The sequence below is a fragment of the Sphaeramia orbicularis genome, chromosome 9 (genome assembly GCF_902148855.1).
Source record: "Sphaeramia orbicularis chromosome 9, fSphaOr1.1, whole genome shotgun sequence".
Classification (NCBI taxonomy): domain Eukaryota; kingdom Metazoa; phylum Chordata; class Actinopteri; order Kurtiformes; family Apogonidae; genus Sphaeramia; species Sphaeramia orbicularis.
The window spans coordinates 11,411,967-11,427,864 of record NC_043965.1 but is presented as its reverse complement, the minus strand read 5'-3'; the positions used below and the strand labels follow the sequence as shown (position 1 = coordinate 11,427,864).

The 15,898-nt window shown below is 36.5% G+C and overlaps 1 protein-coding gene across 1 annotated transcript in view; it reads right to left on the bottom strand.

The window, feature by feature from the left end:
* The window catches only part of LOC115425263 (electrogenic sodium bicarbonate cotransporter 1), an 88,103-nt gene that overhangs the window by 40,495 nt on the left and 31,710 nt on the right, over positions 1 to 15,898 (bottom strand). The window contains 4 exon segments of the mRNA XM_030142665.1: positions 282 to 439; positions 7,070 to 7,146; positions 12,237 to 12,332; positions 15,618 to 15,797. Of these exon segments, the coding sequence (XP_029998525.1) occupies positions 282 to 439; positions 7,070 to 7,146; positions 12,237 to 12,332; positions 15,618 to 15,797 (511 nt within the window).

The window sequence follows — 15,898 nt, the reverse complement described above, 5'->3', positions numbered from 1 at the left end:
CTTTAGCTAAAAAATGAGCCTAATTGATAAATGATGTATGCAAATTTACTTTTTCATGTTGATGTTCACTTTCGCTTGATCGGACCCTATAAGAACTTTTACCATCTTTCTTTAATAGTTGAGAAAGTGCTGGACCAGAAGGACTTATAGTGGTGTTGTGACATACAGTAAGAGCTGTACTGACATATATACGACTCCCCCCACAGGGATCTACCCCGATGCCTGTTTTGACATTAAACTTTAGCTCCAATTTGCAAACTCTAAGAGGACATGAATCTTGCCTTGTGGGAACAGGAACCTCCGTCAGAGCTCCCAGCATCACAGCTTGTTGCAGACGAACAAACGCCACAAATGGTGCGTCTAAGAAGTCCACCTCCCCCACCAGCACATTGGAGGCCTCTGCGTCTCTGGGCAACTTCTTCATGAACTTGTTCCTCAGCTGAAAATACAAAAGAAATGAACATGAGGTGACATTAAATGCTATGTTCACACCAGCAAGCTGCCTCATTACAGGGCTTTGTAAATGAGAAGACCTATATCAAAGTGAACAATCCCATTTGGTTTAAATACCAAACCATGACACTCTTGACTTGGCTTCATAATAAGTAGTAAGACTAGGCCTGTACGTATTTATTTCCACTGTGGGCTGGTGGGAATGACTGCTGAGGTCCACAGGTTCAATGGTTCATCTTCACTAACAGACCAGAAAACTGCTTCAAAAGTTTCTCCTTTTCTTTAACTTATGCATAATCACTGTAAGTGTATGGGGGTGGATCCAGGACAATTAAAGGTGGAAATTCAATTCTACTCTCAGGAACCGCTTGATAAAATGATGTCAAATTTGGCTTTTTTAAATGGAATTATACATTTTAAAACATTTCCCTGTGGTCTACATAAACTGTAGACCACATATTTGGTCTACTTTCATTAATTCTTCATTAATTCAACTCCACAGGTCCATCTTCAACCCTATTTCTGAGTAATGACACAAGAAAGGTCGTTTTGAGTGCTGGCCCTCTAAATGCAAATGAGCCACTTCATACCCCACCCCCTCCAGGTTGTTGGCTGTGCTGCTCTGTCCTGTTCAACCAACAACTGAACATTTTAGGTAACTGGCTCGAAGTTTGGACATATTTTCAGTATGGACTAAAACCGCTGCTGCTGATAAACAATTATGTCATACTCGGAGAAATGTTCGTCAGAAGTCTTGACCTTATATGTGCAAATGTCGTAACGTAACTAGTTATAGACATAATAAATTAAGAAGGAATTAAAACGGGTTGCAGAAATCCACTTGATTTTTGCCAAAATGAATATAAAGACAGCTTTGCAGCACCTGGAGGGTTCAAATTTAAACTTTTTTGAACTATTAGGGTCCAAATACATAAATAAATGAACCAAAGACTAATAAAAGTGGGTTTAGCAAAATATGACCCCTTTAAGTAAACATACTTTTGGTGATGAAATATCAACTTAACTGGCCTCCTATCTGTAAATTCTAATCAGAAGAATTTCTTTAATTTCCTTCAATTTGGCAAAAATCTTCACTTGGACTTGAGAACAAACTGATTAGGATTAAGTGGTCAAACCAGACCACACCAGAGCAAATAAAAGCTGCTAATTAAATAAACTAAACGTGTCTTACTTATTTTGTGTCACTTGTAAACAGTGTTGGGAGTAAAGCGTTACAGAAGTGACGCCGAAACAGATTACTTTTTCCTGTAACGCAGTAGTGTAAGGCATTACTAATCAATTTTCAGTAATATTTAAGTAGCGCTTGCATTACAACACACTTTTCATCCATAATTTAATTGCTCAAATGAAAAAACAAACAACAGAAAGACCTTAAGGAATCAAAAATGCATCTGTACAGTTCTATTTCCTGCTGGTGTTCAGCCAATGGGTGAAGACGGCAGAAGACAGTCCATTGTCCACATGGACGTATGCTCATTACTAACCCTAACCCTGCTTTACAGAAGCCAGTTAGCATGATCCTCTGATCAGCAATGACAAGGTAAGCTAACGTTTCTATGACTAGTTAGAATTCTTTATCAATTGCAGATTTATCTACCAGCGTCCTGGGTGCCACACCCCCTGTATGAACATGGAAAATGTTGGAAAAAAATGCAAGCATTCCTGCTGGGATTCAAACATCATAGACCATTGCGTTACTTACTGAGCTATCTGACCACATGTACTTTAGGGTGCAAATTTATGCGTCCCAAGGCTCTACTATCACGTGTATTGGGCGGGGTTTCTACTATGCATGCACCAGTTATGACGAGAGTCTGTTTGTAACTCAAAAGTAATACAGGAGTCATGTAATGCATTACAGTTCTGAGGCAGTAATATTATAAGGTAAGGAATTACTTAGAAAATATCAGTAACAAGTAATCTGTAACGTATTACGGTTTGGAAGTAACTTGCACAACACTGCTTGTAAATGAGAGAACTACATGAACATTTTATGATAAGAGGATAGTAGATGCATATCTGAGAACTTTAACTTAACTGAGGCTGATCAGTTTCTGAAGCAATGACTACCAAGGCATCAATATACTCATGTTTCTTAACCTGAGGATCCTGACGCCCAATGGTGTCACAAGATAAAGTAGTTACTTGATGGTCATGCAAAACAAAACAACATATTTTAGGGTAAGAATGATTTTTACATCACACTGCCTGTGCAAGTGACATTTATCTTAGAATACATGATGACATGAGTTTCTGATTGGACCCTTTTTTATTTTAATATTTTTCTGGCACAGAATCATACTTTTTTTTTTTTTTTTTTTAATTTTAAGAACAGACATGAGATACATCACGAAACAAAAAAAACCTCCCCTAAGCACATAAAACAAACAGGACAGCAACAAAAATGGTAATAACAAAAGAACTATCTGCTCTAATGGGACACAAAAGAAACTATAACTATAACCTGATTGTACAATCAGCACCATCTGTGAGTATACGTCTACAATGCACAGAATCATACTTAAACAAAAAGCAACATCCAGTTTTGAATAGATATTGCATAAACTATGGAGCCACTGGACACCTCTGAGGCCAATAAATCACATGATGTGGCTCAATTATGAGTTTATAGCATTTATTCTGTACACCATGTTATCAGAATGATTGATTTGTATATTAGCTTATTGTGCTTTTATTGCTGATGTAGCTGCTGGTCTGTGGTTTTGGTCACTAACAAAAAAACATCCTGCTTTCAGAGGCGGTGATCATAGCCTTAGATCAGTGCTATTCATTTACACCTCTGACAAAGTCCAATTGTGTTATTGCACACCTTTATCCAAGGCTACTAATGATGGCCACACTCAGGTATGTTTCAGATGATCCCTGTGATATTAAAAAAAGGGACTTATTTATGGTTCAGTTGGAATCATTAATGTAAGTTCAAAGACAGTCAATCATAAACATTTAGATAAGGTGACCATAGAGCACCACACTGTCACATATTAACTTTAAGGCTGCACAGACCGGGCACATTTACCAGGATGTAGGCAAATAAAAAAAAGAAATAAAAAGAATCAAATATTACTGAATAAATAGAAGCTCTGAAAGTCTGACTCAATAGATAAACAACTTATCAACCACACCTCGAATCAAAGCGTGACACAGCAGACAACAAGGCCTTTAATTTGGACCTGAAATCTTTTTAATGTTGAAAAAAGAATGAGACAGAATGATTCCTGAAAGTAAATAATTGACTGACAGAGAATTATTTCTAGACAGAAATTCAGTGCAGTTATGTGAGAGTCAGCATCTAGAAGCTGTCAGGGGTATTACACTTTAACATACTGTACTTTGAGATTGGCTTCAAGGTTGTGATCCAATATTTTTTGGAATGTGTTGCAGCCTGAATGGCAGGAATGGATGTATATTAACAAATCAGATGAAGCAGACCAGACAAAACATGAAATATTTAAGACTGTGTGTAATAGACGACAAATAAACACTGCTCTGTTTTTATCTGTTCAGCCCACTTTTGGTTCCTTTTTACAGCATCTGTACTCTGTAAAATGATTAACAAAGGACAGCTACTACTAAAGTACTAAAAATGACCCAATCTGACAAAGGAAAGTAAAATTAAATGAAAACTAAATCTGTACAATGCCCTCCATGTCCATGTCATGCACTGGCAGGATTGCTGCCATCGACTGTGAGGGCTGAAATCCCTCAGACCTGTGACCTTTCAATGGCAACATCCAAACAGATCCAATCAGGGCTGTTGAGCCGTCTTGGCAGAGAATCTATCTGTAAATGATTGAGTTGAGAGGTTAACCTGTGTAACCGCACACCCTGACCTGAATTCACTCAGGTCAACCACACAACACTACCCAACTATACCCTAATCTACCTGAGCCAGTCAATTTGGAGATTCTCTGGGTTGTTTATTTTGTAAACCACAGAAATAAAAGGCTTACGAGACATTATGAAATGCTGCCTCTTTCCCGTCACCATGGTTTTACTTACTATTTATGTCTGTCAGCAGGATAATGTAAAAAACCTCCATGCCAGTTTTAATAAGATTAGAGTCAATGTAACCCTAACCCAAGAATGAACCTGATCTAGAAGTATCTACCGGTTATGTGATCAAATTTAATTATAACAATTATATTATCTCAGTGTTTATGACCAGAAAATCAAAAAAGATGCTTCTAAAACAGTTCATCTGAAGTGAGATGTGACAGTGTTTATTTCACCATGATGCATGTCCTGGCTTTTTCTTCAGATTTTTCAGTGTTCCAACAATTTTTTTCATTCAAACAAAGAAGCAACAACCGCACTTTGAAACTGACCCCAGTACTATTAAAAGTCACTAGATACTGGCTCCAAAAAGTAATTTGTGTCAGTATTTTCTCAAAAGGTCATTTTTGCCCACTAATTAAAAAAAAAAAGTTGGAAATTAGATTTATGGGCTTATTTTGACATCTCATTCTCCTATTAGGTTGGAATCTCCGAGGTTCAGATTGCTACAAAAACATAACAGGATCTCTTACTGTAACTATTATGTATTGTCAAAGCATTTTGTTTTACATATGTAAATGTGTGGAATTTACCATTTTACCACGTCAATAGGTTATTGGTATTGTTACCTCACCCATCCCCTGCTGTGCTTTCCTGGCACAATGCAATTAGCTAAAGATGGTCACACTTTACTCCAAAAAGACAAACTGGCTTTGAAAAAATGTCAGACTTGGGGGTTCAAAACAGTAGTCCAAAAAGCAATGCCTGGACTCCCGGAGGTTATGTCCACTTCTTTTATACAGTCTATGTTTGACAGCACACAGTGAAATAATCTGTTGTGTCAGATCCACCATCTATCTTTGCACATGTTGTCATTTAGATGCACTGGAAAGTCCAACATTTCAATATAAACAAAGGTTTTAATCCATGTTCCTGTTCTGCACCTTCATGCATCCCCATTTCCAATAGGTATATCGTTAGCCTCAAAGAATTATTGTCCAACTCTACACTATGTGGACAAAAGTATTGGGACATGTTGAATTTAGGAGTTCTTTTTCTAACAGGAGTCTGGGATACAAAACAATAAGGATAAATGTCATAATATAGTTTTCTATTTGGATAAATATCATATTAATTATTAATATTGATGTTTATATCTGAAATAAGCATTAAACAGAACATCTTACAGCTGTAGCCATGATGTGTCCCAATGTTTTTGTCCATGTAGTTTATAAACATCAATATTTCCATAAAGTTTAATGGGAAATTTTTCTTCCTAAGTGAGATGTGAAGAAAGTGGATGGTTAGTTGTGGTAGAAAATTATGATTTACAGTTAGAGCATAAGAAATATTTTAGAAATAGAACATTAAAATCATAGTCATGGATAAAAAAGATTTAAAAATAGAAAAAATTAGTGTTGAGACAAATTAAGTAAAAACCATCTCTGGGGCATTTTGGAAGCAAAAATAACAATTTAAACATAGCTAACCAATGCAATGTAATGATATTTATCACAATATAAAACTATATTTGACATTTGTTTTGTATCCCAGACCCCATGTTAGAAAAGAAAAACCTGAATTGAATGTGTCCCAATACTTTTGTCCATAAAGTGTATGACTTAGGCAATTATGCTATGAGGCTAATGAAATGTTTCCTTTGATCACACTCTCCATCTTATCTTCATTCTTAACCCCCAACATGTCAGATCTATAGTTACGTGGAAACATTCATTACACTTGAAATCACAGAGGAAGTGACGGGTCCAAATCCCACAGCAGATATTTATAGAGTGAGTGTGAGTGTGTTTCCTGTCTTTCCTACTCTATCTGTCCAACAGCAGGTCTTCCTGGGTCACACTGACCTAATTCCTCAGTGGAATGAAACTGGGATGAGACTGTGTGAATAAATTATGACTGTGAATTAGTCTGTTCTACTGTAAGAATCAATACACTGTACTCAATGAAGAAAATGACCAACAAACAGAAAGGTCACCTGGAATTGGAAGGACAACTTGCTGAAGACTATAGTAATGTAAAAAATAAGATGTTTTGTTCCCATTTTTATTTTAAAAAGTTGTGAATACACCCAGACTGGGAAAATCTCAAATTTTAGTGAAATCATCCTAAATAAACAAATGTATTTTATGCAACAGCAAGCAAGAAGATAGTGAGTATATTCAGTTTTGGGATAATAGGAAATGATTGTCAGTAACTCCAATCAATTTTCTAGACTCCTAAAGTGAAAAGTCAACTTAACTTTAAATTATGATTCAACTTTTGACTCAAAAGCTATATAACAATAATAATAATAATAATAATGATAATGATAATAATAATAATAATAATAATAATAATAATAATAATAATAATAATAATAATAATAATAACAGCAGCAATAATAAAAATAAATGTACAAATAAAAATACTAATAAAACACCGTGAACGACCATGACCTACACAGACCAATCAGCATCTCCATCCAAAAGACAGTGATTAGGGTAAGAAAAAAAAGACATAAAAAATGCTGCTATAAATGAAATAATTTTTTCAAACATACAACAATAACAGGCTGACTAACCTGGTCTTTTTCTGGTTTGTCAGAGATGTCGTTCATGCTGCTGGAGGTCAAGTTCCGATGCGTTGTGGTCGGACTATCTGTTAAAACACATCAACGCTGAGGAGTTAGACCAGCATCAATCACAGCATCATGGAGAATGGGAGTGGACAAAGAAAGGACAAAGGCAGAGACCCAGAAAAACACAGTGGCCCAGACACTTTGCTCCACATGCAACCCCAGAAAACAGCAGAGACCGCAGCGATGTTCAGAGACTTTTAAAACCTCAACATATACTGCACCAAAGCATTAATAAAAGCCTACAGCCTCTTTCCTTGTAAACCTCTCTAACCTGAAAGGCAGACTAAGTAGATACAGTAGATCTATACTATCTGCTTCTAAAGTCAACTTAGGTCAAGACTAATGTAATGTACTGTATGGCTGAATCCTAATTTGCCCCTCCCCCTTACCCCTATCCCTCGTTTTTGCGTGAAGGGGTAGCGTTGTCCTGATTCTCAATTAGAAAGAGCGGAATGGCTAAGGCGGAGGGCTGTATAGCTCTCGAAACAGAGATTTTTCAGGACTACACTACGAACGGAGGGGTAGGAGAAATTTCCCATAATTCTGTTTGAATCGTTGGCAAGATGGAGGTAAACACAGCCAAAAAGTGCAACAGTGATGAAAGAAACACACAAATGTATGTATTTTCTTCATAAACAACTTAATCATTTGATCGACCGTTTAATGCTGTTTCAGTGTGTTATAGATCGCATTTCTGCGGTTTATAGTTGATAGCCGCAAAAAGATGACCAAAGCCCATGGGACAGAGATAGTTACAGCTGCTGACAGCATGGGGAATACTTTTAGAAACAAAGTTGTCGCATCTGTTAATAGTGGCATCAATGACTGTTGATGACGTAACAGGTTTTAAAGGGTTGTCCCATTTCATAGGGCAATATTTCAACCCCTACTCCTTGCAGCTTCGTATCAAGGAGTAGCGCCAAGTGCAAGAACCAAGGGATAGGGGTAGGGGTAAAGGTTAGGGCTAAAGGGTGAATTGGGATTGGGCCTATACAGGGTGAGTCAGAAAAAACACTCTTTCCATTTAAAGAAATTGTACTACTAAAACAGAAACACTGATTTTTCTTTTGACCATACAGTCATATTGATGTGGTTATTGAGCATGTCTGGTGATGTAGTCATAGATTTATTGCATTGCATAAGAGAGAGAAGGTCCATTGTTTATTGGGCACTGAAATACCTGCTAACACAATGTATGCCACAGTGAACAAACTTTAAATTGACAACAATTACAGGAGTCGGGGCTTTGCTTTCACACTCAGGACATAGGCCTACATGACAGTGCCCAGGGAGTTTTCATCATGGCAAGACCACAGCGATTGCAGGTATTATTTCCTCATCGAGTTGTCTGTTTGGGTCAGGAGAGAGAGTGGCCACCTAGATCCCCGGACTTGACCCCCCTTGATTTTTTCTTGTGGGGGTATCTTAAAAACCGTGTGTATCAGACTGTTCCACAAACTCTTCAGGAACTCCGAAATCGCATCACGGCTGAAATCCAAGCCCTACGACGAACACGAATGGCGAGAAGAGCTGTGTTAGAGACGCGACAATGAGCACAGATTTGCATCAGTCTGAATGGTAGTCAGGTTGAAGGTCGTGCCGGACGACTTCGTTGAGACAAAACATTTTGATGGCGAGTAAACATGCTGTAATGGTTGACAATTTCAATTTCATTCACGGTGGCATAAACTGTGTTGGCAGATATTTCGGTGCACAATAAACAATGGACATTCCCTTTGTTATGCTATGCCATAAATCAATGATTCAATCGCCAGACATGCTCAATAACCACATCAATATGACTGTATAATCAAAAGAAAAATAAGCATTTCCATTTCAGTGGTACAATTTCTTTAAATGAAAAGAGAGTTTTTTCTGACTCACCCTGTATATACATACTTCTAGCACATTACTCGTGTTTTACAGTTTGCTTGCACAGACCATTAACAGGTCAGTGTAAAACGACATTTTATATGTATAGACTGGTACATATCATATCATAATAATTCTATAATAATGAAGATCTCTACAGCAATATCCAATCTTAGTGTGCATCCCACATAAAAAACCATGTGTAAATGCTTTGTTGTGTCACATGCACTGACAGACTACAGGCTTTGACACACTCACTGCCTTCTTTTAAGCATCAGATCTCTGACATCAGAACACGCCCTCCCTTCAGTCCAGCATCTGTCTCATATAAGAGACGGGTCCAGAGAAGCACAAATGCCAATGAGCGCAAAAACTGGTGCCACTGTACACTTTCACACCTCTGCCCCTGAGCATTGTGGGTAATAACACGCTTGTCAGTATGATGCAGCCAGTTGTATTATTAAAGGGATTTGGGCATGTCTGAACAAAAAGAATGTTTTCTAACTATGTGCTGATGTAGAACAGCTAGTATAAGTTGCTCCTCCTCACCATCCAATTTATCTCATTTCTGTTTGTTTTTTTTGTTTTTTTGGATGACTTTATACTTGTAGCTGAATTTAGTGCAGCACTTAATAGTATGTGACGTCTCTGTTCAGGCTGAGTAGTTTCAGTGTTGGCCAACTCCAATTCTAAGCTAATGGTAGCTAGTCAAAGAACTTAGATCATCAGGTACAGAAACCCAATATATGATTCCACTGCAACAAAAGGGCTTTTTCCTCTAATCCCTGTGTCTACACTCTTTACACTGCAAAAAAAGACGAAAATCTGACTTAGATAAACTGACTTGAATGTTGAATATTTATCTTGAAAGATCATTTTTTAGATTTATTTACTTAGTGAGACTTAATGTTGTTAGGATTATTTGACTTGTTCCAAGAATTTTCATCTTGAGCTACCCCACTTAGATATTACAAATAATTTTAAGCAATATTTATATCAAAACAAGTTCTATTGTTGGGGGATGAGTACAGTGGACACAGTAACTGTTTGCCCTGTGTTGTAAAGTGCTTTGGGTACCTTGAAAAGCGCTATAGAAATCAAAATACATATCTATTGAGACATTACTTCTTCATAAGACCATATATATACAGTATACAGGGTGGGGAAGCAAAATTTACAATGAACATTTAGTTGTTTTTTCTCAGCAGGCACTACGTCAATTGTTTTGAAACCAAACACATATTGATGTCATAATCATACCTAACACTATTATCCATACCTTTTCAGAAACTTTTGCCCATATGAGTAATCAGGAAAGCAAACGTCAAAGAGTGTGTGATTTGCTGAATGCACTCGTCACACCAAAGGAGATTTCAAAAATAGTTGGAGTGTCCATAAAGACTGTTTATAATGGAAAGAAGAGAATGACTATGAGCAAAACTATTACGAGAAAGTCTGGAAGTGGAGAAAGCAACAAAAAACGTACCAAAGCTTTTATTAAAGCTCTCAAATCCAAAATCCTAAAGGATCCAACCAAATCCATGAGAAAAATGGCAATTGAACTTGAGGTACACAACAAGACCGTTAGAAATGACGTAAAATATGATTTGAAGATTTAAATTCTCATGACTTTCAATAAACTAATTGGTCATACACTGTCTTTCAATCCCTGCCTCAAAATATTGTAAATTTTGCTTCCCCACCCTGTATATACCATAGATACAAAAAAAATCTTACTATGAACACTTGAAACAAGTATATTCTGCTTAAAATAACAATTTTAGCATTCTACAATCCTTAGAAAATGTTTTCATATTTTAAGAAAACTTGATACGTGCAATTTTCTTACTGCTCTGGCAGATAATTTTACTTGAAAAAAAAAAAAAAACATTTTAACCTCAATATGAGTTTAATTTTCTTGTTTTTGTACAGGTCTTACTACTATCAAACTATTTGTACTAATAAAAAGTGACATTTTGGGGGCATTTTAAACTGGCATTGTTGGACCTCTGTGCTTCTATACTCTTTGGTCCAGTGTTGCTGCTGTAGAGGAGCACATGAGAGGTTCATGAACTCCGGAACAAACATGGGACTTTAAAGGAGCAAATTGACTCAGCCCTCTACAGAAAATCAGTGTAAAAGCTGTTATTAAGGATGTAGTAAACTGGATGGAGTAACTTTGTTTTATCGTTCCTTTATTGAGTCCGTTTTATCTTTTTGCCTGGTGGCGTGGTTCAGTCAGACCTCAGTTGCAGAGAGAAACTCAGTGAATCAAATAGTTAGATGGTCCAGTCGCCTGATTGGGGAGTCCCAGTCTTGTCCCGCCTCCCTGTACACTAAACAGGTACAGAGGATGGCTTCATCAATTCTTAATAATGACTCCCATCCTTTATGAGGTGAATTTCAGCTCCTTTCCTCTGGACGGAGGTTCTTAGTCCCAAGGTGCAGGACACAGCGTTATAAAAACAGCTTTGTTCCTGTCGCTGTCACTGAGCTCAATAGGAAAAAACGACATTGCACTTTATTAACTTATTTTAGTTATTTATTCTATTTCTTTGCTCTATTGGTTATTATTGTGAGTTCAAATTTTTAACTTTTATGTTCTTATCCTGGTTTTTATCCCAGACTGTTTTCATCTTCTCTGGTTTTTATCATGTTTTATTGCATCTTGTTTTTATTTATTTGATCTTATTTATTTATTTTATTCTTTTACTTATCCATGCTGCTATACTGATGAATGGTGGAACACTGAGCACTTTTTAATCCTGTCTTTTTGTCCTGTCTGCAAGCTCGATCAAGTACCTGTCTCACATGTTCAATGTATGTCTTGTTGTAATGCCAAAGCAATCACCTCGACTGCAAAACAAATCTACCCACGGGTACAAATAAAGTAACCTGGAACCTTGAACCTTGAAAAGGCCATTAGCTTAAAAATGGAGTTAGCTAATGTCAACAAACAACCAAGTCTTAACAGCATACAAGGATATGAGTCCTTTGTATTGACAACTTACGATGTTACAAGTAAACTCTGTCCTTCGTTACGTTTCATCTAATTACATTAAAGCTACAATATCCTACAGGTGAATTTATGTGTAGCTGGTACAACCCAATATCAGATTTATGTCCGTTATAAGTAAATAAACTGCTTATTTAGTTTGTAAACAATACCTCAGTTCCAGTGCTTCTTATGTGAACAGTGGTCTGCAGTGTGAACACAGACCGGATCTAGCAGACTTACTAAGCCAGTCCATGCTGGTACTCCTTTGGGTGTTCAAGTCCTCCATCGATATGCGAGCCGACAGGCAAGTCACAGAGTTGTCAAGAGGACTACGGGCTTTTAGTGGTAGCAGTAGGTTATCAAAAACCAATCCAGGTAAGCAGAAAGGAAAGAAAAGAGATGGGAGGAAAAGATGATAGAAGTGTTGATAGTTAACCCCCACAGACCCAAAGCAAGTGGTGTTAGGCAGACAAAAACAGATCAGCATGGACAAACATGATGGAGCTACATTCTGACAGACTGTGGGGACTAGGATTCATGCAAGATGATCATTAAACCAGGAGATCATGAGTCATTGGACAGAATACAAAATGAGTCCTAATAAAGTGGAGGATATACCTTATCACAGCATTGCAGTCAGTAATAGTTATCAGTAATCCTCTTATCTCAGTACTGTGATCTTAGTAAGAGGCTCAGGCTTTTATGTAGTGAAACAGAGGAAGCTTTTGTTTTGATAGAATCATAAATTTGATTGCAGCTCATAAATAGCTTCTTTTTCCAATGACTCATGGCTGGTAACAGATTAATAACATTGTCAACAGAGTGAAGCACTTAGTTATATGTTTGAATGAACTGGCATAGATGTGTGGCTAAAGTCTATTAGATGAAGTGTGTAGTAGGGCTGTCACTTTTTCATGGTTCAAATGGACTGAATTGAAAATAATGTTTAATCTGCAAGTTAAATGAGCATTTCTTTGTCATTAACAGAGGATTTTAAGAACAGAATTACATGTAAATGGGTGTACTATGGAGGCTGAGGTTGTCTGATCACAAATTGCAGATATAGTGCAATTCCAGTCGCGGAAAAAAAATTATTAGACCATCAAAAGTCATCAAAAACAATGGTTACACTGGAAAAAATCTAAATCTTACCAAGTGTATTTTTCTCATTTCGAGCTAAAATATCTCATCACACTTAAAATAACACATAATCACCTAAAGAGTAACTTTCCAGTAAGATACAAGAACTTATTTTTAGACAATAGAGCTTGAAAATCTTATTTCAAGAAATCTTTCCAAGATAATTTTCACTTGTTCCATTGGCAGATTTTTTTTTTTTTTTTGCTTGAATTAAGCAAAAAAAAAAAATCTTTAAGTAAGCAAAAAATCTGCCAACGGAACAAGTGAAAATTATCTTGGAAAGATTTCTTGACATAAGATTTTCAAGATCTGTTATCTAATATTATATCTCAATGAAAAGTTACTCTTTAGGTGATTATGTCTTATTTTAAGTGTGATGAGATATTTTGGCTCGAAATGAGAAAAATACACTTGGTAAGATTTGGATTTTTGTTGTGTATCCAATCAAGTACTAACTCCTGTGTGTATCATGTGACTAAAACAGGCAGAAAAGAAAACATGGAATGCCTAAAAGCACTGTTTTTGTCAGTACAATGCCATAGATATTGATGTAAGAACTGAAGTGATTTTGGTTATTTTCAAGAAAACATGGAAAATGGATAGATATCAGCTCTGAAATTAAACTCTTATGAGCTATTTTTGTTATTATCATTATATTTGTCCAAACAAATGTACCTTTAGTTGTACCAGGCATTAAAATGAACAAGAAATTGAAGAAAACAAGAAGTGGCCTAATTATTTTTTCCGTGACTGTAATTATAGTTTAAAAAAAACATGAGGCCATGCAGGTTCTGCTTCACTCAGGCCTGTTTGTTGGTTTTTCTGTCAACAGGATTAAACAAATGTACTGCAGTGACGTCGATGACAGCTGGAGGGATTTCATTCAAACCCTTCTCATTCCATAAACAACTGTTATTAGCTGTGTTTCTATACATTTTTTCTTAAATTCACATGTTTATGGAAATGTCAAAATCTGACAAAATGGACTCAATTTCTGAAGTTTTCATTAGTTTTCCCCTTTTCTGAAAACAGATAATAGGTTAAATCTGCAGGAGCTGAACTCAGGAGGAGAAAACAGGAGGAATCTATTGAGTGATCAGCTATTCCAACTGTCAATCATTTGTTTAATCTCCTTAAATGTGCGGAAAATGCCTGTGATTACACAAAATTAAGGAGTCATTGGATAGATTTTCCACAGCCTTATAACACAGGGAAGGCACGGATGCAAACGTTTCATGTCCTTTGAGACCACAATAATTATAATACGCTTAAAGTTTATTGTGGAATAAAGTGTTACACACTGCAGCGTTAAGGGAAATGGAAACTTCTTTTATGATAAATTGTAATAAATTCCAACATTTACCTGGAGTATCTTATCAGATAGATTTCACAAACCACTAAAACATGGCTCACAGTATAACAGGTTGTATGGAATGATGATGGGACCATGATATTTCTCAGGATTGACTCATGAATTAAGGTTCACTTTGTGTCAGATACAACACTCAGCTCCGATAAACATTATATTTTAGCTGCACATTTTCCACGACAGTATCACATGGTCATGTTTAGTCTTTTGAAAGACAAAAAAGAGCTGCAGAAGCTAATGGTATGCATTTTGAAATGATACTATTATATAATGATAATAGACATGCGCATAATTCACATACGCTCAGGGTCACTGATGAACCCATTAAGTTCTATCATTTTTGTAAATTCGAGGTTTGACTGTACTCTATCAGTCGTCTCTCTACTCAAAGTGACAGCCCTTACAGTCATGGCCAAAAATTTTTCCACATTTCTAAGTTACACTGAAGAACAATTAGAAGCATTATATACATGTAGGTGTCAAACAAATCATATTTAAGCAAAGAATTAACTCATGTCAAAAAACCTTTGGCCACGACTGAACTGATGAAAATAAAAATCACATCTGACTACAAAAGAAATAACAATTTTTAATGTTAATGAATTAATGGTACTGCAGTGAGGATTATTTGATCTTAAAGAATGAATTTTGAAGATTTTAGATTCAGATTTCTGCATAAGTTATAGATCCAAATACCTTGGACTTTTGTCACTAGTGCCATAAATTTATATGTGAAATCAATTATTCAGTGTTGAAATTCACTGCTGAATTCAATTTAAAGTAAGCTCCACCTGCTCTTATGAAGTCAGTGACCCATTCTTCATGCATTTAGCGGTAATTTAACAGTGATGGTAAAGTGATCACACCAATTCACTGTTTTTTCATTTCTGTGAGTTATGAAGAATACTATTTTGAGTGTTTTTGTGGGTTCATGCAGTGGAGGGTCCTTATAACCTACACTGAGGAGTTTCTCACTGACAAAAAAACCCTCACTATTTACTTTATGGGGGTTTCCACCCTGTAATGTAGGATTCAAATTGAAAGTGATGTTTTTGCTTGAAAAGATTTAAAAACAAAAAACAAAGACTGCACCAAACTGGCATCAGTATTACCGGTTTCCTGGTTGGAAAACAGCCTACTTGCACTGGAGACCGTCTTGCCGATGTCGGCTAAAGATCGCAGGTTGGACTTCTTGGTCTGGTGGCGATGTTTCCGTAGCAACGTGTACATCACTTTATCCTTCAGATCTGCTTTCAGCTGGCCGTTCTCAATCTGGTTGTCGGTGATCAACTCTGACGAGAGACAATGATAGGTTTCATGACCAGTAAAGCTAAAACTAACCAATACAGATTCATGCTCATCAACTTTTTTAAACACAAAAAATATTATGGAG